This window comes from Ixodes scapularis, unplaced genomic scaffold, assembly GCF_016920785.2.
Source record: "Ixodes scapularis isolate PalLabHiFi unplaced genomic scaffold, ASM1692078v2 PGA_scaffold2__306_contigs__length_199485367, whole genome shotgun sequence".
Classification (NCBI taxonomy): Eukaryota; Metazoa; Arthropoda; class Arachnida; order Ixodida; family Ixodidae; genus Ixodes; species Ixodes scapularis.
In genome coordinates, this window is record NW_024609857.1 from 85,191,330 (window position 1) to 85,217,855 (window position 26,526).

The 26,526-nt window shown below is 46.2% G+C and overlaps 2 protein-coding genes across 4 annotated transcripts in view; one reads left to right on the forward strand and one right to left on the reverse strand.

The window, feature by feature from the left end:
* LOC8026620 (mitogen-activated protein kinase kinase kinase 15) overlaps window positions 1-26,526 on the forward strand; it is a 468,648-nt gene that overhangs the window by 352,695 nt on the left and 89,427 nt on the right. The gene's annotated exons all lie outside the window — the stretch shown is intronic.
* LOC8042722 lies at window positions 1,511-12,032 on the reverse strand. Of its 2 annotated transcripts, none has more exons than XM_002415727.4 (3): window positions 12,014-12,032; window positions 4,939-4,980; window positions 1,511-2,170 (listed from the first exon to the last, which is right to left on the reverse strand). In XM_002415727.4, the coding sequence occupies exons 2-3, from the start codon at window positions 4,970-4,972 to the stop codon at window positions 1,581-1,583; spliced, it is 624 nt and encodes a 207-aa protein (XP_002415772.4). In that variant the 5' UTR covers window positions 4,973-4,980; window positions 12,014-12,032; the 3' UTR covers window positions 1,511-1,580. The 2 variants fall into 2 exon arrangements, with proteins under 2 accessions (XP_002415772.4, XP_040360283.2); XM_040504349.2 differs by lacking the exon at window positions 12,014-12,032 and adding an exon at window positions 7,078-7,106.

Here is a 26,526-nt window from a genome sequence, read left to right on the forward strand (position 1 = left end):
AGATCAAATCAGTTGAAAATTTTTCGCGGAGATGCGCCCCATAGGACCTCTGGCGCAAAAATGTGCTCCAGTAAGCAACTCAAACCTAGAAACGCGTCCAGATGTTTTTGTTTTGGGAACGGCGAAATATACTACACATGTCTTATATATTTATAAGCTTAGCTGATTTTGTGAGGCTCGACGATGTACAGTGATTTTCTTGTTGAAAATACACATTTAAATTTACTCACAAAACATTAATTACTAAAATAACTAACAACCTAATTATTACAAATGTCATTAATTTTCCTGACCTGACATTTAGGCACGAAGCCATACGGCATCAATATTAAGGCGAAAGCCTTATATGTCTCATCGTTCAGTCGACCTTCAAAGTCCTTAAGCGAAAACACGTCGACGACACGAAAAGTACGAGAACACATCGGCGACACGAAAGATACGAAAACACATCGGCGACACGAAAGGTACCAGAACCCACGGTTCGCCACTGAACCACGAGATGGCGTTACTTCTGCCAGAATCGGCGGAGGCGCACGCGCGGAACAAGCCCAGCGGGAGAGGAGGAAACTCTCGCTTGGGCATCTGTAAAGAGCGGGCGTGCGGCATACCGTGAGATTAACGGCGCCAAATGTGCGTCGTCGGAGAGCGCGCTGTCTTCGGAGGTTCGCTATCACCGGGATCGGCGCTTGGGCTTTCACATTCAAGTCGTCGTAAAGGTGATATAAAAGACACTGTGTTTTTTTTGTTTTTTTTTGTTGTTGTTGTTGTTGTTTCTGCGCGATGTTTATTTTTTGCAGGAACTGCTTGGCCGAGGTTTTGTGAAACACCCTGTATTCTGTCACCGCTGCAGCAGTTGGTATAATCCGGAAATGTAATATACATATAACGAGTCTGTCAAATATGCGCAAAGTACTGCCACAAATTTCTTTACTCTGTTTCACCTTGTGTTGTACCGCAGGAAAGGCTACAAGCGCAAGCTCCTTGCTCTATGGCACACCTCGGCGGCACAAGCTCTCGTGCACCAAGGGCAGCTGCCAACGCTATGAGCACGCGCTTCTAGCTTTCGCTGCGGTACAACATAAGGTGAAATGGAGTATAGTACTTCTGTTATCAACGTTGGCGCCGTTTCGGTGTTTCACATAAGGCACTTTCGTTTCACACGCAAACAGTTGCAATTTGGTCGGCCTTCTTAGTTGCTCCGTTTCGCTCTCTGCACATCTGCAGTGACCATTTAGTTATCACACAAGTTTCTGCTTGCTTAAACAATGATTATTTACACCCCTAATGGAGCAAGACTTGTAGCGTCTAGTTCGGTGTGTTATCGAATGATTTGAAATCGAGTCTCTTATTCTGCTCGGCTACAGCCAGAGGAAGAATACACTAGAAAGGCGAATGACAGCTTCATCAATAACCGCATATCACAGCCCGTCATGATTCCAAAGTTTTTGTCGTTGAACTGGCCTGGAAATGTTTACGCGCGCGTCCAAAAGGGCGCAGTCAAGACGCAGACTCGCAAAAATAAAGGGAGCTTTTATTTTTGTCTTTATTCACGTTGCAAACGACGCACACGTCAAGAACGTTCAGAGGGGAAAGGGAACTTTTGTTAAGGCGTGAACAAGATATTCCGTGTACTCGGACTTGAGCTCGCGCTTTAGGATTTGGCCCACTTCGTAGGTGAAGCCTCTCGTTAACCCACGCTCAAGGGGAATGTCTCCGAGTCCGGTGAAATTGAGCGTGGAAGCGAAGGGCTTGAGGGGCTTCAGTCGGACCTCGGGTATGCGCCCCTCAACGGCTGTAGCCTCGAGCAGCGCGTAGTTGGGGGCGATCGTGGCCACTGTGCGGACAGTCCTCTCCGGGCCTCCCATGTACCGTATGTCGGAGACGATGTGGACGCTCAGGCGATCCAGGAGCACGTTGCAGCTGACTGTGAGGCGACCAGGGGAAGAGTAGCCCGGCTGGCTGCAGTCTCCGGATCGCCGAACCTGGCTGAGGCCGGTGATTTTGACGTCCTTGAGGTTGGCGCGAAGTTCGTCCCGAGTTCCCAGGTCGGAGAAGTAAGGCTGCGCCTTCAGGGGGTCCATCCCGAATTTTTGCGATAGCTGGGGAATCTCCCGCTCGAGCACTTGGTCCATGAAGACGTTGGCGTCGTGCACTGTCGCGCCATAGGCGGCTGGAAGGACGTAGGGCGTAAGTGTCCACTCCTTGTGGCCGCATCCCCAAGAGCTATTTATGCGTAAAAATACTTTCAGCGAGAAGGAGAAAACAAGCCTGCGTATGGAACTTTGACTAACCCGCTCATTTTAATCACCGTGAAGACAACGACTGGTCCTTAAAATTGTTTTGGCTTAACTGCACGAATAGATATTTAATCTAACAAATATCTACATTAAAATATTCTTCGTCGCTACACATTCAGATGGAAGCTTCAAAGAAATCTATCCTAAAACAGAAACAAATATAGGTTCTAAACAACGAAGCTAACGACAAACGGCAATGAAACGTCAAACTGGTTTTAACTTAAAGTACCAATATCCGCATTTAGAATATTGCTGACGAATATGGTATAATGTTAACGAACTAATTAAGAAAACGAAAGCACACACAAAAAGGGGCGGCGATGGGCGTGCACTTACTTGTCCGTATCCGTTGTTGTTATCTTTTAGTGCTTCATTATCATTTCAATATCGTCATTTAAACATCGTAAAAGACTTACAAAGAAAAAAAGCAGACGTTGAATTTTGTGTCTGCTTAGTTTCACGTAATGCTGGCCAAATCGGTCCTACGAAAAGTACGAATCGCAAAGAATGTCGTTGATGTAATTTTGGTCTCTGCCAGAGCTTATTTAAGGATCTAATAACGTTCAGTATAATTACAAACTGGCAGCCACGTGCGAAAAATACACACACTAAGGGAGGAATGAACAGAACAAGCGCTGAACTTTAACTGATCATTTATTGAAAAGAAGACACAGAAGTAAACAACCACACCGTAATCACGTAAACACCTGCTGAAAGAAGTTCTCTCTTTCCTGTGTAAATAAACTGACATCTGTCTGACACCATATAATCACCCTCCTATCTTATCTCGTAGGCTTCTAGCAATTCCCTTGCAGTTTCTCCAGCCCCTTCCCCCAAAATCGCGATGCTGTCAAATTTTTGCTGACACAGGCATGTGACATAGTGCGAGACAACTTCACGGGACTAGGTGACGATTCCCCTTTACATTTTTAATTAAACGCTGAGCTGAAGTTCGGCGCTCGTCCTGTCCATTCCCCCCTTGGCATTTTTGTCGCCGCTACCGGTTTGTAATCATGAACCAAATCGCCTGCATCGCTACATCGATCTAGTTTAATTAGGTTCTTAATCAATATTGAGCAATAAACTTTTCATGAGGTCATTGAGATGTATGATTTCAGTTACAAAGTTTGCGGGCATCACAAAACAATAGTAAATCAGCGAATTTTACAAAAATATAAGGCACGCACTCACGGTAATTGAGGCGTTAAAAACACTCAATTTGAACGGATCTTGAAGCGCACTAAGAGGTCCTCCGACACAAGCCCAGGTGGGCTGCCCAAGTTGGCCCCCCGTCGGTACCGCGAGGGCAACCCGTGTTGGCTACACGAGCAGGCCCCCTGTAGTTCCCACGAGGGAAGCCGAGGTGGGCTGCCCGAGTCGGGACGACTTGGGCCCGATTTGCAAAACCGACGTGGGATTCACGTGGACAGACGATGTACGACACCCGTCGGCCCCGCTTTTAGAGCCCACTTTATGCTACTTGAATTTGATTTCCCACTAAAATGCGTCTCCTCGCCAGTGGTCGAAGCGCCGAAGTAACGTGCGCCGCATCCACACATTCTTTGCACGACTGAGGTTAACCCAAGAATCATATTGTATTCTCAAAATGTCATTTGAACAGCATATCGTTTCATTTCGGAGGCTGGCGCCTCACTTCTTTTGTGCTTTCTTATTCTTTTTAAAGGGGGGGGGGGGGGGGGGAGGAGGAAAAATGGGGAAGCGAGGAGAGGCGAGGGGCCCGGGCCTACCACACTTTCTTCTGTTGTACGACTGAGGCACGGTTCTGGTTGCGTGCTTTGTACTTGAAGGGCAGGACAGCTTGAGCGGACATGTGCTTTGATAAAAAACCAAATCCTAAAAATCGCTTAATCTTTTTTTCCGCCATGGAAATCTGCGTTTGCTTTATATTTCGGTAAAGTACAGTAATTCAGTGCTTTTTTGATAATTGTCATAAAATTAAGAATTAAATGCATGCCTTAAACTGTACTACATTTAATATTTATAAGTCATATAGAAACGAATACCGAACACTCTTATATTTTTATAAATAAGGCCTTTGGCACAGATCAATAGGGCATTAACACTTCCTGTGTGATTCGCATTTTTCGCATAAGTGATTTGAACAGTTCTCTGAAAAATACCTTGTATAGTATATAACTTGAGCATCAAATCCATCTTTAAATGCCATCAAATTGTTGAGCCTTTACGTGTCAATTCAACGATGTTCTGGCACACACCCAGTCAATCACTTAAAGTGAATATAGACTCCGTGAACGCTGTTTGACGTGCAGCGTAAATATCAGTTACAGGAAGTCTGTACATCGCAGTATGTCAACGCCAGATCGGACACCTCACACGAAACTCACAACCGCCACCTAGGGATCCGAATCACGGTACCTTGACTCGGAACCACTAAAGCGACTGGAAAAGTGAAGTTACTTGTTCTACAAGGAAGATAAAATCTTGTAATATTTTAATGATAATTAGCAGTAGAGATAATAGACGACAGGGAGAACTCTTAATGGCGTCTCTATATTTGCGCGTCCCATTTGTCCAATTCTCTAAGTTGCTCTTCGAGCAAAGACGGACGTCAGAAACTGCTGCAAAGCGCTTCGATTGAAAATGATACGCATGCACTTACCGACGAAGAACGCAAGGAAGATAGGCAGGAACATCGTGATTCCTGTGAAAAAGAGAAATGCGAGAGTGAACGGATATACTGTCGCAAAATGCCTGCAGGAGTTCTCATTTGAAGAGTCCTTAGTGACAATTCCAAACTGTCTCCAATAAACCTATTCGTTTTCTTTCTAGAAGAGCGCAGCTCTTAGGCGCCCGTTTCCGGCTTGAGCGGCGTCGGCGTCGCCGTTGCTTTCGGCGTCGGCGTAACCATGCGGTGCATTATGGCTACATTTCCCCGCTATATTTAGCGAAAACGTTTCCCCCCTAATTTAGCTGAAGAAAATTCTTCGTTAAATTTAGCGGAAAACATATCCCCGTTAAATTTAGCGGAAACAATTCTCCGTTTAATTTATCCGAAAATTTTACCATAAACGGGAACGAGCAGGAGAGGAGTGGCATAGCCTCCCCTCCGTACCTTCCCCTCCTCCTCCTCAAGAGCTGCGCTCTAATTCGGCGTTACAGGGGGTGTAATCGCCTTTCATTTTTTTACGAGAACCTCATCAAAAAGAAAGATGAACTTAAGTTTTAATTAAAGACGATGGATGTGTTCCGTACTGTGCGTAATCGTTGGTGCTTTGAGAGAGACCTTAAGGTTTTAGCCGTATATTTCCGTTCGGCAACATTAACCTCAAAGCACTCCGGACCGTTATCAGACCACGTCACAGCTTGATCAGTCATATCATTTCCTTGAAGCGTACCTAACTGAAGATAGTGCTTGTTAGACGTAGCTAGAGAGCACTTAAAGATGTCTTTGGGAATGACAAAGTTACGAATGGCAAAGTTACAATTGGGAAAATATTACATATATCAGAACAACTTTATCTGCGAGCCTTGTCAGTTCAGCTTAATATTTCACTTTGAGTTGCGAGACCATTCAGCTATTCCGGATACTTAACGTCCCGCTGCAAGCGTAACCTCTACGAAAGACAATTTATCACAGTATGAGCGCGCTTTCTATATTCAAGCTACTATTCATGTATTAATCCGTTTAGCATTAGTACCCACGTGACAGGGAAAAGCTGACGGCGTCCTTCCGTGGACACTACAGTGGCAAGGAAAGCGCGCCGCGTAGAGAGGAGAAGACTAGTGAAGGATAAACGCGAGAGGAAGACGACGTCACAAGGCGGAAATCAATGCGCGCGCGGATGCTGGGGCGAGTCTGAACATGCAGGTGTGCGAAGCGCGGATGCCTTGCTTTGTGCTACAAAACGGAGTGTGAACGAAGTACTAACGCTGGTCCAAGTAGCCTGCAAAAGGAAGGCGGATTGTGAACGAAGGAGACGGGCTGCCGAAACCTGAGAACAGCGAAGGCAACGTTAGCCAGCGGATGCCGCTAGCGTCGCCCAAGGGTCATGCTAACACATTCCCTAAGGATCTGTGGTATAAGCCTTGGGTCTTAGGGGAAGAAGAAGAAAGGAATTACTCAGCTAACATGACGGCTCTGCTTTCTTTCCTCGCCGGATACGCATACTACATGGTGGCAGCGGATTTAACATCATTCATTCATGAACTTATCCTCCAAGCATATCAGGAGGGCATAGGCAGCAACCGAAGTCCACCACCGAAGTTGAAGCGTATTAGTCAAGCAAGCGCAAATATACAGGGAACCACCGGCAACCGCTTCGCCCCAGAAGGCTACCCCTGTGTTCGCTTGTCAATCGCCGCAACCTTTCGGCTTCACAAAAACCGAAGACTGGCCTGAACGGTAATTCGGCGCTTCGAGCAATTCCGAGTCTTAAGTGGACTTCGCAACAAACCCGCAACGGAATAAGTGAACATCTTGATATATTTCGAGGGCTAAAAGGCAGAAGAAATTCTGCTCTCACTTAAGATCACTGACGAGCAGTCACTACATTACGACGCCGTTAAGGAAGCTTTCCTATGCCATTTTATTGTGTGGCGGCGCAATATCATCTACGACCGAAGCGAATTCCATCAAAGAAAACAAGAACACGAGACCGCCGTAAAGTTCATCACCGATCTGCATGCTCTCGCCAAATACTGCAACTTCGGAGCCCTCCACGACGATATGATACGTGACCGCATCATCGTGGGAGTCCAGAAAACAATCCGAGAAAATGCAACTTGATGCAAAACTGACCTTGAAGTTAGCAGCCACGATGGCGCACCTGTGGGAAATAGTCAAAGGCCATCAAGACGCTTTACATGGAACCGACGTCAACGTCAACATAGTTCAATCGTTCAATACACCGGTCCCTTCCATAGCTCCCAAAAAGGGAAACACGCAACAGTAATGCTACTGGTGCGGCAGGGAGAAGCACCGCAAAGATAAAACTGTCCAGCGCGAAATGCCAAGTGGAACAAATGCCAGAAGCCTTGGTCACTTCTCAAGCGCTGGCCGGAGCGGCACTCACGTCCGAGAGGTAACCATATATGCACCAGAAGAGCCGTATGTCTTGGGAGTTCTTCATGCTACGGGAGCACAATCTTGTGATGTGACTGCGGAAGTCAACAACACACCGGTTATTTTTAAAATCAAAACAGGAGTCGACGTCACAGCTGTTCCCGAAAAGTTGCAAAGAACATCCCTCAGCCATGTGACCCTGACGACTCCCACACGGGCCTTGAGGGGGCTCAGTCAAGAAAGACTGACTGATCTCGGAGCGCAGAAAGCACAAATCTAGTACCGCGACGAGGTTATGACAACAAACATTTACGTGGTACTTGAGTTGCAGACTCCATTAAGCTCTAGAACAGACGGTGACATCCTGGTTGTTGTCAAAAAAATAAACGTGGTGCTCGTTTGTCAACCTACGACAGTGGACCCTAAGACCGAGTTCCCAGCACTCTTTCATGGTCTCGGTCACGTGAGGATGCCTTACGCGATAAACCTACGTTCGGATGCGTGACCTCTTTCCCTCGCATCTCCCAGAACGATCCCACTTCCCCTGACGGACAAGATCAAAGACGAGATCGCTAACATGGTCAGACTAGAAGTTACTAAAGGCGTTGAAGAGCCAATAGACTGGTGCTCTGCCATGGTGATAGTATAGAAGCCAGATAGGAAGTTTAGGATTTGCCTGAACTACTCCGAACTGAACAAGTATGTAGAAAGCGAACTGCATCCCCTCCCAGTCACCGAACACGCACTGGGACAACTCGGTGGAGCAAAGTTTTTCTCAAAAATAGGCGCCAATTCAAGGTTCTGGCAATTCGAGCTGGCCGAAGCATCACAAATCCTGACAACATTCAATACACCTTTCGGAAGATACAAGTTAAGCGACTGCCGTTTGGTGTCCCATCTGCTCCAGATTTTTACCAACGCAAGATGAGTCAAGTCCTGAGTGACATCGAAGGAAAAGTATGTAATATGGACGACATTCTCGTATGTGGGTCGATTAGGCAGGAACACGATACACTACTTTGAACTGCCTTATTCCATCTTTAACAAACAGGCGTAGCGTTGAACGTGAACAAATCCAAGTGTGGAGTCACACGCATCAAGTTCTTGGAACACATTATTGACCAAGGAATTCATTCTGACGAAGCAAAGGTGAAAGCTGTCAAACATATGACGACACCTTCGACCGTCACATAACTGAAGAGTTTCCTGGGAATGGTGAGCTACCTTAGAAAATTGATACCATGTTTTTCACAAGTGTCATACCATCTGACCACACTTCGTAGCTCTAAGAATCACTGGACCTGGGGAGAAGACCAACAGCGATCTTCCAAAAAGTTGAAACTGCACTCACCTCAAATTCAGTATTAGCTTTATTTGATCGCAGAAAACCGACTGTGTTGTCCACTGATGCTTCATCTTTCAGAATTGGGGCCGTACTTCGTCAATAATAATACAATGGACAGTACAGACCTGTGGCTTATGCAGATGCTTCACGGACAATGAAAAAAAACGATGACACTACGCTCAGAGAGAAAAGGAAGGGCTAGCTGTAGTATGGAGTTGTGAGAGATTTCGGGACTTCATCACGGGTATGAAAATTATAATCGAGACAGATCATAAACCCCTAATTCCGATATTGACATCACAGCGCTTAGAGGACATCACACCAAGACTTCAACGGATGAAACTCAGAATGATAAGGTTCTCGTACCAGATTAGACACATCCCATGTCTATATCTGGTGGCTGCAGAAACGTTGTCAAGAAATCCACTACAGGCGGTCGCGGACGCGTATTTTGCCGTCCGCGAACATGTTCACACGCAAGGGAGAAAAGAAAGAGGGAGAGTAGGAAGGAGAAAAAGTAAAATAGTGGTGATTGGCCCTTGAAGTCACGTGGCCCTCACCGGAGGCTGTTCCGAGTCGTGTGGATGCCACCGCCCTCACCGCTCGCTGCAGAGCTGACTACGCGGACTACGCAACTACGTCCGCCCACCAACGTCCCGCTTCTATCACTACGATGCCGTGTTCAAAGGTATAGGCGCGAGCCATGTATTCTATGACTTTGGCGAATGTGAAGGCGATGGATGGTCCAACAGTAAGTAACATGCACGCAGCTTGCAAAGCGTGGCCGGCGAGCTACGACAATTGCTTTCTACTTACAACTCCGGTAGAGCGCTAGGCATATAAACCGTCCAGCGCGCCGAAGTTACTTACGTTATGTAAATAAAGCCGCTTTTCTGATCGCAAACTGACAGACCGACGTCCTCGTTAATCTTCGCGTCGCGGCACTACATCGTTAGTTCTTTGCGGCGAATGCCCGAGTTCTGAGTGCTACTGGGGCGCGTTGTTAAGCGTTGCTCGAGCTCGCCAACTTGTATGCTGTTAAACGCGGAAGGGTTTTCTTTTATGTCTCGTACGTGCTGTCTCCGTAGTACGGCTCCGCAATACGCGATCCATTAATCCTGTACGTGCGAACCGCACTGTACAAATTCCGCCGCTTCGTATTCACGCTCGACTACATTAACGCAGTTCTGTTTACGTAGTTGGAGGCATGGGGCGCAGCTTTCCTTGCTCGAGTGTTCGTACGAAGCACTCATGCGTGACCGCTGCCACATCCCGACTGCGCCCCACACAGGCTAAGCGTGTTGGTGTATGATATGGTTATGCAAGTTTCGGCAAAATACATCTGGTTCTTTATGCTTTCATTCGGCGAATGGAGCAAGCACTCACCTGGGCAGAAAGTAGGCATTAAATTCGATAGTGTATAAATTAAAAGTCAATTCCCGATTTATGGTTGCCGTCACGCGGCAACAATGAAACTCCTATACATCTAAATTATTAGCTGGTTAAGGTACCCTACAGCGGGCGTCAGATTTCTTCTAACGGTACTCACCCCCCCCCCCCCCCCCCCCCCCCCCCCCGAATTTCAAGCGCGAATATCGACACGAGAGGCTCGGCACCTCTACCAATCATATCCTACCAAGAATAGAGAACACTGGAAGATTTAAATCCTTTTTCTATTTTTCAGTTTTTTTCTTTACGAATATATTATCGCACTTTCAGAATTGCACATTAGAGAGTGGCGCGCCGACACAGTAAAAAAAGTATCCGAGTGTCGTCTGCTAAGCTCGGAGCAGACGCGCTCTCGACGCTTTTGACATCCGTCGGGTGCAGATACAACTTGGCGAGCACGGTCGTGACATCGTCTGCGACTGCCACCGCAGACAGGCCAAAACCTGTTTCCCTTCTTTTTTCTTTTTTTTAAACAAGGTAAGTTTACTTGCCGATATTTTCCCTTCAAGCTTTTTCCACCAAACCGCACCTTTGTAGGCAATCGCAGCGCGATACGTTCAGAAACTAATTTTCGAGGACCTCCTTAAGTGGGTCCCAAGCGTTATAGTAAACACACTGTACAATTAAAACACGTCATAGAGCACAATAAACACCCCCAGCGTGTTGTTTTAAAGCTGTGACAAAAAAGACGCACAGTTGAGACAAACTTTTGTTCCAATAATCCACATTAATAACGAAAAGTCCGCGAAATTCACGCTACATGGGACGCGTCAAATGCGTATTTCGCATGTCATACTCCCAACCCCGTGTTAGTAGCATTTGTACTCCGCTTGGAGCGCTTCAAGCCCGACAAAACGAACCGGCATATATCTAGAGGGACATCAGGACGCATAAACCACGCAGGTTGTGAACATCTCAATATGAATTTCTACACTTGATTAAAATATTATGTTTATATTACACAATGCTCTTTTGAGGGACCATATTTTTTTTTTTTTTTTTAGAAAGGAATTTGAATAATGATGTGTGTGGGTGTTTCTGGCCCGGGGCTCAGTCGGGGGCCATGGAGCCTCTAGAAACGAGGGAAAATTTGTTAAGCTAATGAATTAAAACGTTCGGACTAACGCTTTAACAATTTCAGATTTGGGGCATAATGTAGTTTGAGAATTCACGCTCGACCTCAATTCCAAGCCGCGACGGGAAATTTCGATTAGAAAATTTCTGGTGGAGGTACGGGACGGGACGACTAAACAAAAAAAAAAAAAGCAAAGTTAGCTGGTAAGATTGTAAACAACTAAGACGCATGCAAGGAAAACTAGCGAAAGGTGAATTTTTGCTAGTCATTTAAATTTTTATAAATAAAAAAACGAATATTGGATAATTAACCAACGTCAACTGGCTGAACTTTCTGAAGAGTTATAGTCATTTATAATTTATCAAAAGTTATAAAGTTCCCAATCATTGAGTGCGTTTACATGTATATTGCTGAGCTGATTCAGGAAGCTTTATAAAATCGCCTCGCAAAAACTGGGTCCCGGTCTTGTTTTATTAGTGTGGGGTGTTAGATTCACGAAAATAATTCTAAACCACTGAGCTTCACTGAACTTTCTAAGTGCATACTTCATGAAACATCTATCGTGGTACCCTCAAGTGCTTTATGTTTTTTTAGAATTCAAAACCGGTTACTTTGAAAGTTCGCGAACATTTGAGGCTGACAATAATCAATATAGTTACACCGTGCAACAACCAACTCCAGAGACCTAAACAAGTTCTACGCAGTTAAACTTTTCTACGGTTTGCCTCTTTCTTCCCTTTGAAAGGCTGTACCGCAACGAAGTATGAAGCTATGCCCGAGTGAAGAGAAAAGAAAATGCTCACCAACACGCAATCCTCGAGTGCTGCCATTCTTCGCACGATCGGGCTTTTATGTAATACGGTTATCTTCAAAACACACTCAGGTCTTACGCAAAAAAAAAAAAAAAAAAAAAAATACAGAGGGACAAGTGAGTGGCAGCACATGACATATTTCATCTTCATTATCTTCGAAGGTTTCGCCATGTGGATTCTTATCGTAAAAACGGTTGCCGAAGATTAAGTTTTACGCACTTGCTTGAATACAGGTAGTACAAAAAGACAAACAAAAAGAACATCGTTGCCCATGTGACACAAGTTCTAGACACCACCGCTATGAATCTTTTGATAGGGCGGTCGGGAACACTGTTTCTCACAGAGACAGGCATATAATACTTGACAAAAGAAAGGAACCAATATAATCATACAGCGTTTTTTTTTTTCTGCACGTGTTCCCAGATCACTGAACCAATCATGTACCAAGCAGGCCCAGTGAGATTTGCTTTTGACACTCTTTAATTAGTCCCATGAGCTAGTGGCTGCGTCCGTACTTGAGGTGCGTGATACAAAGTATAGGTATCTACGTCACACGTTGCCGAGCCTCGATAGGAACACATGTCAGACCTCGACCCGATCAGGCGTCCCTTGTAGGAACAGAAAATTATACGTCACAAGGTACAAACTAAAGTGTATTAAAACCCATACAAAACCAAAGCTATACATTAAAAAATAAATAAACTTCAGAGGCCTGATTGACGAAGAATATCTTATCTCAAGGCACTTTTGCTAGGAAGTTGGTAAGTTACGCACATCGTAAGTCATCAAATATGTTTCCTCAAACGCATTTGTCAGAAAAATAAAACGGCGAAAAAACGAAACCTTTCGGTGTTTTCATCTTCTTCTTCTAAGCGTTGTGAAAGATGGTTTTTCACGAGTGGAAACCGACTGGTGACATCGTCTATTGGCTCCGGTGGCTTAGAGCGTCCTTTGCGGTCCATCGTAAGCCGAAAAAAAAAATACAGAAGTCTACGCCTCCACGCCTACTTGCCGACACCAATTCGTGCTGCACAGAGATGTGAAGAAATATGCTTATTTGTGCCATTATTACTGAGCTGTATCCATGTCGTCGCAGCCATCTTTTTCTTTAGCCAAAACTGAGCCCCTGACGTTACTGTCGCGTATGTTCATTTTACTTCTTTCCGCCACCCGCAAGATGGTGGGGCTCATATTTTATTACGCCGAACCATTTTCAATGAACCGGTAACCGCACATGAGATTACGATTCAAATCCGGTTCGGGTTCAATTTCGAATGTTTGATTTCGGTTAAAGATTCTGTTCCAGTTCAGATAAAAATAACAGTTTTGCTCCGGTGTTCGGTTCGGGTTCGGTTCGACGCCCGGGTTAAAAGCTGCGTGCCAATCGTGCTTGATTACAACAGCGGCTTTGTCGCGTCTCGCGGCGCCAGGAACGACACCTTGTCTGACTACCGTTCGGTTTCTTCACCTACTGCGCGCCATTCCAATCCTCGAAGGAACATAAGCCAGTGAGAAAATGAATCCGTCCGTCACCTCCTGTGAAATGATGCTGCTTTAAGAGCCACCTACCACGCGATAGCGAATTGCGCGGTCAGCCCGTAGGCACTAGATGAAAATCAACACAACTCCCAAAAGAATCGAGCACATTTCATTTCCACTCGATTCCGGGCAAAAGGCATATAATTCCTTTCCCATTCGATTCCCCCAGTGCTGCAACCCATTCCATTCCCATTCCATTCCGCAGTAGCGAAAGTGCGGAATGATACCGAAATCATTTTAACTCCGGAGTGGAAACTCCGCCCCAACACGGGTCCGAATCCTCTTCTACCCTGGCGTTGTGAATTCTGGTGGAACCTTTAAGGTCTGTGAAGATCCTGTTTTGAAGGCTTCGTTCCTGGTATTCCTTCTCAGAAAGCTCCTTTGAAGCGATCCCACTCAACGAACCTTGTTTCTCGCATTGCTGGTTTCTCCGCTGTGAGGGTAATATTTATTGGAAAGCGGTCGCTCCCCATTGCTATGTGAGCAAAAACACAAATCCGGCGATATTTCCTTGCCGCCGTTCCCAAACCTGGTCGTACTTTCTTGTTTGCGAAGTCGGGGCTGGGCTTTCTAAATGTGTTCGACCAGACTGTTTCCTTTCCGGCTATTGTAACGATAGTGCCAGAGCTTTGCCTGTACATTGAAGTGAGCTGTCCTTTGTCCCTCTTCTCTCTGGTCAAGTCACCGACGCAGCTCATATCGTATGGCGTTCTTCTTAAGAGATCTTATGTTTGCTTTGGCCACGATGTTGGACGCCTTCTTAGCTCTGATTCTCACCGCAGTTATCTCTATAAGCTCCTTGGTGATGCTCGTGGTGTTTATTTTGGTTTGGGCCATGTCCTTGCTAACTAGGATGGCCATCGCTCCGCAGGGCTTGCCCAAATTGGGGCCTTTTTTGTACCTGATATTGAAATCTTGATATGTTCAGTAACGGAGCTTCGTTTGTATCATGTTCACCTCTTGTATGATGGCGACTATAGGGTGTTCATTTTCATGTGTTCTAATCAAAGATTGTTCTCCGCACGTTTTCCTCGCATTCTCCGGCAGTTCCATTGCGAGATCCACCGGGGTCTACGAACAACTTTCTGCTTGTTTTGTCCTTGTTTACTGTTAACCATTAAAGGCTCGAATTAAGACAATGACAGTCTTGAAGAAATCCAGTACTATGCTTTTAACTTTGACCAAGCGTGCTTCGTGTGACTGGGACCTTGCTTCGATCGCTTGGCCAAAACACTTTGTTTTTGATTGCTCCAAGATGAAGCTGTACGCTGGCTTCCCTGCTGACATTTCAACCCAGATACGTTTCGCGGTTTGTTGGCTTTGCTGGCGTTTCTTCTAGGTAAGCTCCGGCCAGGCTTGTTTGTCTTCCTTGATAAATGGCTGTTACTTTTTTTATTCTGGGTAAAGCGTTCTTGTCCCATGGGAGCGGGATAACTCTTGAGGCATTTCCTTTCCGTGGAAGGGTGCTTTCCTTCACAGTTTCTGCAGTTTGGTGGCCGACAGCATTTTTTGTTGTCGTCGTGCCCGTGTACGCACTTGCCATAGTAGCTCTTTTCGCTTGGGAAAATGTCTACGCGGTGCCAGATACTATGATAATTGAAGCAAACTATAGGTCTTGGCCTATATTCGTGCACTTCGCACGTAAGCTTGCAAACGACACGTATCTCGGCCTTGTGGTTCCCTCGAACGTGAGTACCACTGTAGATATCGTCGGGTTCATAATGTGGGAATTTAGAATCATGTGCGTTCCGCAAGAAAAATCTTTCATGACCGAGTCGTCTGTTTTCTCCGACACTCTGCTAAAATAAACGACTATTTCGCACTGGTTGGGTTCCTGCGCTCTCACTGCTTGAAATTCCATAGCTTGGTCCGGCGTGGATATTTTCTTGAGCTGGTTGAGTGCCTCTGCAGTGAGGGTGTCCCTCCTAATTTCAGTGATCTTGTTCGTTTTATGGTTTTATTTAATATTGGCATTTTCTTGGTGCACAACTCTAGCCTCGGCGACTACGAACTTGATTTGCTTGGTTGTAAACTCTTTAATGTTGGGTCTGCAAGTCGGCCGCAAGAGTACTGCCTGCGCCTTTGGCTTATCGCCGGCTGGGCGTGCGGCTCCTGCGCCCCTTTTTCAGCGCTTGTTCGCTCCTAGGCATTCATGTACCGCTATCTTTGTCGCCGATCTTGGTTTGCCAAGCATTTTCTTTTTCATTACGACTTGAATATCGTCGTCCTCGATTTTTCAATGGTTTCATGGTCCTGTGCTATCTCCATGTCCTCCTTAGAGATAGCATGGGGCTCGGTCGCCGCTTTTCCTGTCGCACGCGCTCTCGAGGTTGTTTCCTCTTGCAGATCTGCCCTTTCTTAAAGGTATCGACGGCCTCCCAATCCGTTTTCGGAAATATTTCATCAGGCAACGAAACTTGCTTTTGATATCAATCAGGTACTCAAATTCTTATCTCATGAACATAAAGCTCCAAATGGATTCCTCATTGACGAGGCAGGGTCGTACGTTGTCAGTATAGCACTCACTCTGTGTTTGCGTTTGTGTTCCCAGGGCCTCATGTCTGGGTTGGATCTTTGTAGGTCAAACAGCCTCCTATGCCGTCTTGCTACGAAGGCACCCATGTCACTGGCACTGGGCCGTTTGGTCTCCTTTGACCTGGTCGCGAGTTCTGTGCGTGGTGGCTCTGGCAGTGGGGCTGGACTGGCTTCCAGCGTCTCGATGTCGTGCCTTTATGTCCCGGTCCTTAATTGCGCGGGCAGCATCTGCGAGGCTGGTTTTTTCTTCTGTCCCTGGTTTATACTTGCTGGAGATCTGCCCCGTGAATGCGGTAGCCGCGTGGCTTGGGTGACGTGTACGTCGCCCAGCGCAAACAAAAGGCCGTACTCGTAACATAAAAAAAAGAAGAAGAAAAGAAAAGAAACGTAGGCGGGCGTAACGTTGTGCGGGTGGGCGAGGCGAGGAGAGCTCATTAGACCACGCTACGATCCGATGGGGCCGATTAGGGTAACTAAATGAGCTACGCTAAAAGTATCGGCACTATGTTCTCCGATAGTGTTGTGTGCACCGCCATATTGGTGGTTGTGTAGAGCTGACGCAACTGCGGGTCGTCGTGATTCAAAAGTGCGACTTCCCCAGCATTAGATTCGTTGTTAAGCTCATGGTTGCTTTGCTCTGTCACGAATTGTTTAAACATTTGTAGAGACGGAAAAGCGTTTTCTGGGATTTCAGATAAAGCTCCGAAGAACCGGAAACCATTATTTTAATCCACATAATGGGTCGTTACTCTGAAGCGTGTCTTATGTATTGGCACTAGGGCCGATAGAGCTGCGTCAGAAGTGATACCTTCCGGCGTTCGTTGTCCTTGTCTTCTTTTCCGGTGTTACTGGCGAAAGCTTAAAACGGGGAAATTTTCAGAGTTCCTGTGAATCGAACTAGTATAAAAAAAAGCCCGGAAGGTTTATGCTGGCGGAAAACTTTCCGTAGCACTTCCGACGAAAGGAAGAATGCGTGTACACAGTTTTAAAGGGGCCGTGCAACGACATTGGGTAGGAAGGTTTCTTAAAATACCCCATTCACACGACTGTAAAGGTACCTTTAGTTAAGGGACCTTTATTCTTAGCGGCCAATCAATTCACGATCTTCCGCGCGAGGCGTGTGCTCGCGACCCAAGAGCACGGGCTGATTCGCTGATAGCAAAGGGACCTATGTTAAAGGTACCTTTATGTTGACCGTGTGAACGGGGTATTGGTGGTACTAGTGGGAACCAAGAATAATCGAACACAACGCCACTGACCAAGAAGCGTCTTCGTCGCTGTGGGATTCCAAGGATAAAAGCGGCCCTATTGTTTCAGTTTACATGGCACAACTTGATGACGCAGCTCAGACAACGCCAATAGTGCGGTCGCCAGAACTGCATCATCGAGCCCTTGCGATCCCCGCTGTGGCGATATTTCAATGCGGCTCATACGGTGGACATGAGCACTGCGTAGGTGCTCGATTTTGGCTCGTGACAACCGATGCCTTGACATTTATTCGGGTAGTGGCTCGTGCTCAATCGCTAGGATGGCGAGAATGGCCGAATCTTGACAATACTCAGCGTGCACCCTGTACTCTGCCAACCCCAGCGCGTGGCTATGTTAAAAACTTTTGCGGCATATGATCGGTTCTAGAGCACATGGCCGCTTGTTCTGGCTGCGAAATGGAAGGGATAGCGGTGTTCGTTTTTCTCTGATTTTTTCTGCGACTGCCGTTGCGTAGAAAAGAAAAGGTCGTGTGTTTTATAGGTCATATATGCCAATGAATAGGTCTAAACTACATTTATTGAAAGTAAAAGAAAAATGTTGCATAGTTTTTTTGTTTTTTTTATATGGTGCTGGAGCACGTAATACCATACCTTCGATTGCATAGCCAAAGATAGCTCTCCACGAGTATATTGAAGAGGCATCAGCGCACACCAGCTCGGAGCCCGTAGAGCGAAAGCTCGCGCGGCAGAACCAAGGGATCCTAAGTTCGATCCCCACCCCTGCGCGTTTCGATCTGGATTAGTATTCGCAACTTTCAGCGATGGTGGTACCGCGGAGTGAGAATCGCGCTCCCTAGCTCCTGGATGATTGGCCTCATAATAAATGGGCTTGCCTACACTTTCCTTGCGTGACAAAATAACACAAGGCTGTAGCACTGCGCGTATGTAGCAAAACTAGAATTACTTACGCGTCGCAGACCCAGCCTCGTACCGCTGCTCTACGACGATCATCCAGATGACATCCATTTTGATAGGCACCAGTGCGCCCCCTATAGGTCATGAAACTTCAGAATTGTACTGGCGTGAGGTCACGCATCACTACTGAGTGGTTCACGTTGAAGACCCCAAGCTAGCGGTTGTACTGCCCTGGATAAATTTCTCATCTACAGCTGGGAGAAAAGTCGCCCGTTGAGGCAGACTAAGGTCTAGGTCTGTATAAACTTACACCACCCTCAATTTTGTTTGTTTGTTGAAGATGCATTAGACTTTGTTTCTCCCTATGTCTAGACGCAGCCGACGCTACGAACTAACGGGACCAACCAGACAGCGTCAAAAGCGCTACATCACGGTGTTCGTCATGCTTATTATATGTATCCTATCATCGCTGAACCAATAATTACCCGAAAAGGCCCAGTGACTTGCGCTTTTGTCGCTTCTTGATTGATCTCTTAGCTCGTACCATCGGCTGCGTCTGGACTTAAGGTGCAACCCGATCATGCATGACGTTTTGGAGCTTTTTTGAAGGTTTATAAATTTCGTTTTTTATGTATCTTAGAATTATAAAGTTAATGTCAAACTAAAGAGTCATTTTTAACAATATTTTAGTTGTTATTTAATTATTCAGCTTTTAATGGACCACAGTCTCTAATATTGAAAACAAATATTTCTCGAGTTATGACGTCCAATCGTCCACGATATTTTACACGAGGTTTGTTTGGATATAATTAACTAAAAAGGTACGCAACAATCTTTACAGATAATGCATATTTTAAAATAAAAAATAAAGTTCAAAATGGTATTATTTTATGGTGCCATAAAAACAGAATCGCGTCAACTAATCAAAATTACGAGACATTAAATTATGAAGCATTCTTCGATATTACATTTTCCAGAACTTCCATATTGAAATATTATACGTTAAGAATGTTATTAGACCTTACACTTTTCCCATTCAGTTACGGCAAATAGCAGTTTTTTAATATAAAATACAGATGGCGACACATGTTCAAGAATAGCTTGATGTGCATTTGCCGTTGTGTGCCGCTTGGAACGCCGCGTGAAAGACCGAAAAAGCGCCAGATATCAGGGAACAGTCAGGGTGTCAGATGCCTGGATGCCCGCAGTGAGCGAGCCGGAGATGTCAGAACAACAAGCGCGAGTCTGCGGGTGCACCACTACTCTTTTTGCGCGGGTTCTACTGTTCATTGCTACACATGCCCGACGCGATCCAAATGAAATGGGCGCCCGTAAAGGGATTTTGCCGTTTGGGATTCCGGCACGAAGGCGAAAACGTTTGAATGTTTTTTATCACTTGAAAAAATTATTTTCGCAATCAAACTATGCTTATAATGCAATAAATTGCAAAGGTGCAAGCGAGCCGGACAAGAATGACAAAAATAATCCGTGGAGAAGGGGAGCAAGAGGGACAAACGCCAATCTCCAAACACAGCTAGGTGACTGGTGCGCGACCGAAAAAATCCGCCAGGTTTGGGTATCCAACGCAGGACCCCTCCATTTTCAGTGGAGCGCTCTACCAACTGAGCTAAACAAGGGTAAGGCGGCAGTAGAGCAAGCATGTTTTATCAGCTGTCATAACACCAACAAGGGCGAAAGGCTTACATTTTAAGGTTATGTTTATAATCCAATCAATTGCAAAGGTTCAAGCGATCTCGACAAGAATGACGAAGGTAATCCCTGGAGAAGGGGAACAAGAGGGACAAAAGACAAACATAAGTCTCCAAACACAGCTAGGTGACCGGTGCGCGACCGAAAATATCCGCCGGACCAGGCGGATTTTTTCAGTTCATTCTCAATCTGTGCTTTTGCCACTAAATATGCTACGCTTCATACACATCTTGGTGCTTAAAATGATGGTTGTCAGTTATCTTAAGCTTTATCTGAAATCACAGGAAGCGCTCTTTCGTCCTCCACAAATATTTAAACAGTTTGCAACAATGCAAAGGAATATTACGTGAGCTTCCTAACACGGAAACTAATGCGGAGGAAGTCGCACTTTTTAATCATGGCGATCGGCAGCAGTGATTAAAGGGGCGGTGCAACGATATTCAATTGGAATGTTTTTCACTTTACACGAGCTTAGTGGCACTAGTGGGACTCAAGGATACTCGCACTCAAGGCCACTGACCAAGAAACTCCTTTGTTGCGCTGTAATTTCGAGGACAAAATCGAGCGTTTTCATTCAATCTCTCCTTCGCAAAACCTGATGACGTAGCTGGGCGGTAGCAGTACCGCCCAGTGACGATATATGAATGCGGCTCATTGATGGGTCCCGAGCATTGCGTGGGCACTCGATTTGGGCTCGTGATAATCTGTAGCTCGAGAAGCATTCGGGTAGTGGCCCGTGTCCAATCGCTGCAATGACGAAAACAGCCGGACTATAACAATGTGTGGAACGCAGCGCGTGTGTGCCTTGCCAACCCCAACGCATGGCTATGATCAACATTGGCGGCATATAATCGGCTTTAGATCATGTGACCGCTTGTTATGGCTGCGAGTTGAGGGGATGAACTTTGCTCGCTTTTCTTAATTTTTTTCTGCGACTTCGATTGCGTGTGGTGAAAAATGAACGGGTATTTTACAGGTCATTAACGTCAGGGATCCGTTCTAAGCGGTATTTGCGCAAAATACAAAATTCGTTAAATCGCCCCTTTAGAGCCCCTCTATCCTGAAAAAAGTGTCGCGATTCATTGCTGTGGACATGCTCGAGACACGTGCCGCGCGCCACTTCTGGGAAGAACATGGCGTCTGAAATCTGGCTGAGTGCTGCCCTGTGCCGCCATAATCTTCCCAAGGGCTGTACGTTGCACGTACCTCGTGCATCGACAAACCTTGCGCTACTTTTAAAACATAAAGGGGCTTTAGCAGTGATTTTCCTACCCCCCCCCCCCTTGTTTTTCTGAAGGCACCTCCCTAATTCGCAACGACTCCTTGTTCTCAATGCCCTCCTCCCCCCTTAAAATTTAGACCCCTCCTCCCATAATTTTCAATTCCTGTGAAAACCCCTGATCGGCAGTTGCGTTTGCTTTGTACTAACCACCAAGATGGCGGCGCCCACAACAATTCCTCGGAAAAGTGTGCCGATACTGTAAGCATTTGGTTCAGCGCACGAGGGTAAACCAAAAGACCCAAGGAGGTTATAATGGGCAGGAGGTGGCGTCCCTATCCCCAATGCATGGAGCGAAGTGTAACGGAAGTAGGCGTGGCCACGAGCTGCAACGAACATTTCTTGACCAATGGGAAGCCTAGTGAGTGGGTGCCGCCATTAATTTCGGTGCAAACAACCGCGTTGCCATGACATTTCTGTGGCAACACGACTGTGTGCACTGAAAGTAATGGCGGCACCCACTGTCATTTGAATTTTAAACCGGTATGGTCGGAATTGGATGGGATTATTATAAACGAACGCCTGGTTGCCCAGCAGAAAGTAAGTGACTAGAATTGAGACGCTCTAGACGACGCAACGTGAAGGACTTCGCGGTGCGCAACGCATTTTTTAATAAACAGCAGCAGCAGATCGCACGAGCGCGCATGCAAGCCAGGAGCGCACAGAACAACGGGCTCGCGCCTCCAGTTCTGACTTCGCTCGCACATAATGTGGAACTAATTATGAACACTCACGCTGCAAAGCATTTGCATCGTGGACGCCCACGGCGGACGCCGACCGCATCGAAAGCTAGCCTCGTGAAGCACACGCCGGAGCAGATTAGAAAGCAGACGAACCGCCGGTGCGCAACCCCACGGCCTCGGAACGGGTGCGCAAGGCAGTCTCGGATTAAACGCCTCTTCAGGCTTCACTCAGGCTGACGTCATGCCGGGTCCTGTCTGTTTAAACGTCCTTGAAAAGACCGATGGGCCTCGAGATTCAAACTGTAGAAGAGTAGTAAGTTGGGCGAGTTGGTAAACGTTGAACATGGTTAAAATCGCGCACAAAGAGACGAGGACAAACGAGGAAGGAACACAGAACACAGACAGGCGCGCACTCACAACTCTAGCATATTAAGTGAAGAAGAGAAAGATGAAGCACTATTTTTTACAGGGGACAACGTCACCAGGGGGAAACAGATCATCCGCAGTCAAATGATCGCAAGAAGGCAACTTCTTTTTCACTCAAAGCAACCGACGGCTGGCTAACGCAGCGATCGCTCAGGCTCAAGATGGTGAACGCCTCGAGCACCTCGCGCGTTTGTTTTTCTTTGAAGCGGCCAACGATTGATGTTCTTTCTAAAGATGGTGTGCACATACAGGTTTTACAGTGTGCCGAAAGGTGACCTCCTACATTAGATGTTAAAGAAAGTTTATGCTCTCGTAGCCGGTCATTCAGACACCGTCCCGTCTGACCAACATAGCATCTTCCACATGAAAGAGGGATGCTATAAACAACGCCCGATGAACAGGGAACAAATGGCCGCACATGTTTCTTGTGGCACGTGTTTTTGGATAATTTTTCCGCCTTTTCACGAACCTTAGAACAAATGTGTCGCATTTTCTTAGGGGCTGATAGTACAACGGGCACACCATACCTGCTGGCCACTTGTTTTAGGTTATGCGAAATTTTGTGCAGGTATGGCATAACCACCACCCGGTTTTTTTCCACGGGGCGCCTAGTTTTTTCCCCCCCTTTTACATTCTTTACCAGCGTTCCTATCACTTCGATTAAGACCTGATTCGGGAACCCTGAAGATTTTAGTCTATCGATCTGGCCCAAGAAACTCCGATGAATGGCATGGAAACATGACTTTTTTAGGGCTGAGGTGAGGCAAGAGATAGCAATGCCTCTCTTCACCACCTTGGAGTGCGAGGATGTGTAGTGAACAATACCTTTTTTGGAACGTGGTGAGAATGCCCAGCACAAGTGATCGGCGTTCAATGAGAGGAAAAGGTCTAAGAATTGCAACGCCCCTTCGTTAGGTTTCTCAAAAGTAAAGGTGAGCCCAAAACCGCACGTATGAAAAATGTCCATAATCGTAGTAACTAAATCTTGGTCCGCAGTCTTTTTGTACAGTAAAAGAAAATCATCTACATATCTGAACACGTTGGTGACAGGCGTGGACTTAATAGCTAAAGCAATGGCACGGTCGATTCTCGCAAGAAAAATATCGCTTAAGACCGGCGCGACACAAGACCCAATACACACCCCCGATTTTTGTAAAAATACCCCTTTTTGCCATCCAATGAACGTGGAACTTAAATAAAACTGCAGTAGTTCAAGGAAACTGTCTGTAGTCACTCCACTTGAGTTCCGGAAAGCGATTTCGTCTTGGGATTCAATGCAGGCCCTAACTGAGCTAAGTAAAGGGTCATGAGGAAGGGAATAGAAAAGGTCTTGTACATCTATGCTAAATGCACTGTGATTGGAAAATGCATTTGTCTTTAAAGTTTGAACAACAGTCTCAGAATTCTTAACCAAGAAGGGATCCTCAATCCGCAAAGCGGAGAGATGTTTTTGGAGAAAGGCCGACATTTGCCGTTGCCACGTACCCCTCTCAGTGACTATAGCTCGAAAAGGACAGGCTTCCTTGTGCGTCTTTGCACTGAAAAAGACTTCCAGGTGCAGTCCTTCGGCTTTTTTTTATGTTGGCAGCCAACTGAGTCAACGACAAACTCTCGCAAAGTTCTAAAGCTTGTTTCCTAACCTTCTTCGTGTCTATTACAAGCGGTCGGAAGTTCTTTTGCACGGCTGTACAGGCTTTTTCATTGTAGATGCCTACAGGCATTATTACAAAAAAACCTTCTTTATCGGATTCCAAAACACGCTGTTGATTGTCCACCAAAAAATTAACCAGCGGTCTAGGATCCGGGGACTGGACCCGTCTCGAGGCGGTAAGAGTGTCAACACATTCGGAGACACAACGTGGTCTAATATCTTCATTCGTCCTGTACGCCACTTTTCTTGCCATGGTTAGCAGCTCTGGAGGACGTAGGTCCGGTTGAATGCTAAACTTGGGGCCAAGACCAAGGGTTTTTTGAAGTTTCGGGGGAACCTCAATATCTCCAAGGTTGGTGAATCGCCCAGACGCTGTGGCAGCTTTTTGCTTTTTGGGCAGGTTTTGCCGAACTCTCTGCCACAAAAACTCGGTGACGTCACCCAATGTCTTGCTCATTTCTGAAAACAGACTACGTTGTTTCTCAAGGTTGCCCCCCTTGACACCACAGGCAACCCAGAGGCAGTCCTTGAAGAACCGGGCCTGACGCCAGTACTCAGACCGTAAAATTCTGCAAACCCGTCTTGAGTGGCCCACCGAAGGTGTAAGAAAGCCACTTAAACTAAGAAGTTCAGTTGGACAGGTACCTTGTTTGATGTGGTACGATGCTACCCGGGCGCTGCACGCACTTTGGGCTGCCAGATTGACCAGAAGAATAGGGTTAGTGAAGGAAAGAGAACAGATGACAGAAGAAGAGCCCGATGTAGAAGAAATAAACTGTAGAAGAGTAGTAAGTTGGGCGAGTTGGTAAACGTTGAACATGGTTAAAATCGCGCACAAAGAGACGAGGACAAACGAGGAAGGAACACAGAACACAGACAGGCGCGCACTCACAACTCTAGCATATTAAGTGAAGAAGAGAAAGATGAAGCACTATTTTTTACAGGGGACAACGTCACCAGGGGGAAACAGATCATCCGCAGTCAAATGATCGCAAGAAGGCAACTTCTTTTTCACTCAAAGCAACCGACGGCTGGCTAACGCAGCGATCGCTCAGGCTCAAGATGGTGAACGCCTCGAGCACCTCGCGCGTTTGTTTTTCTTTGAAGCGGCCAACGATTGATGTTCTTTCTAAAGATGGTGTGCACATACAGGTTTTACAGTGTGCCGAAAGGTGACCTCCTACATTAGATGTTAAAGAAAGTTTATGCTCTCGTAGCCGGTCATTCAGACACCGTCCCGTCTGACCAACATAGCATCTTCCACATGAAAGAGGGATGCTATAAACAACGCCCGATGAACAGGGAACAAATGGCCGCACATGTTTCTTGTGGCACGTGTTTTTGGATAATTTTTCCGCCTTTTCACGAACCTTAGAACAAATGTGTCGCATTTTCTTAGGGGCTGATAGTACAACGGGCACACCATACCTGCTGGCCACTTGTTTTAGGTTATGCGAAATTTTGTGCAGGTATGGCATAACCACCACCCGGTTTTTTTTCACGGGGCGCCTAGTTTTTTCCCCCCCTTTTACATTCTTTACCAGCGTTCCTATCACTTCGATTAAGACCTGATTCGGGAACCCTGAAGATTTTAGTCTATCGATCTGGCCCAAGAAACTCCGATGAATGGCATGGAAACATGACTTTTTTAGGGCTGAGTTGGCTGCCAACATAAAAAAAGCCGAAGGACTGCACCTGGAAGTCTTTTTCAGTGCAAAGACGCACAAGGAAGCCTGTCCTTTTCGAGCTATAGTCACTGAGAGGGGTACGTGGCAACGGCAAATGTCGGCCTTTCTCCAAAAACATCTCTCCGCTTTGCGGATTGAGGATCCCTTCTTGGTTAAGAATTCTGAGACTGTTGTTCAAACTTTAAAGACAAATGCATTTTCCAATCACAGTGCATTTAGCATAGATGTACAAGACCTTTTCTATTCCCTTCCTCATGACCCTTTACTTAGCTCAGTTAGGGCCTGCATTGAATCCCAAGACGAAATCGCTTTCCGGAACTCAAGTGGAGTGACTACAGACAGTTTCCTTGAACTACTGCAGTTTTATTTAAGTTCCACGTTCATTGGATGGCAAAAAGGGGTATTTTTACAAAAATCGGGGGTGTGTATTGGGTCTTGTGTCGCGCCGGTCTTAAGCGATATTTTTCTTGCGAGAATCGACCGTGCCATTGCTTTAGCTATTAAGTCCACGCCTGTCACCAACGTGTTCAGATATGTAGATGATTTTCTTTTACTGTACAAAAAGACTGCGGACCAAGATTTAGTTACTACGATTATGGACATTTTTCATACGTGCGGTTTTGGGCTCACCTTTACTTTTGAGAAACCTAACGAAGGGGCGTTGCAATTCTTAGACCTTTTCCTCTCATTGAACGCCGATCACTTGTGCTGGGCATTCTCACCACGTTCCAAAAAAGGTATTGTTCACTACACATCCTCGCACTCCAAGGTGGTGAAGAGAGGCATTGCTATCTCTTGCCTCACCTCAGCCCTAAAAAAGTCATGTTTCCATGCCATTCATCGGAGTTTCTTGGGCCAGATCGATAGACT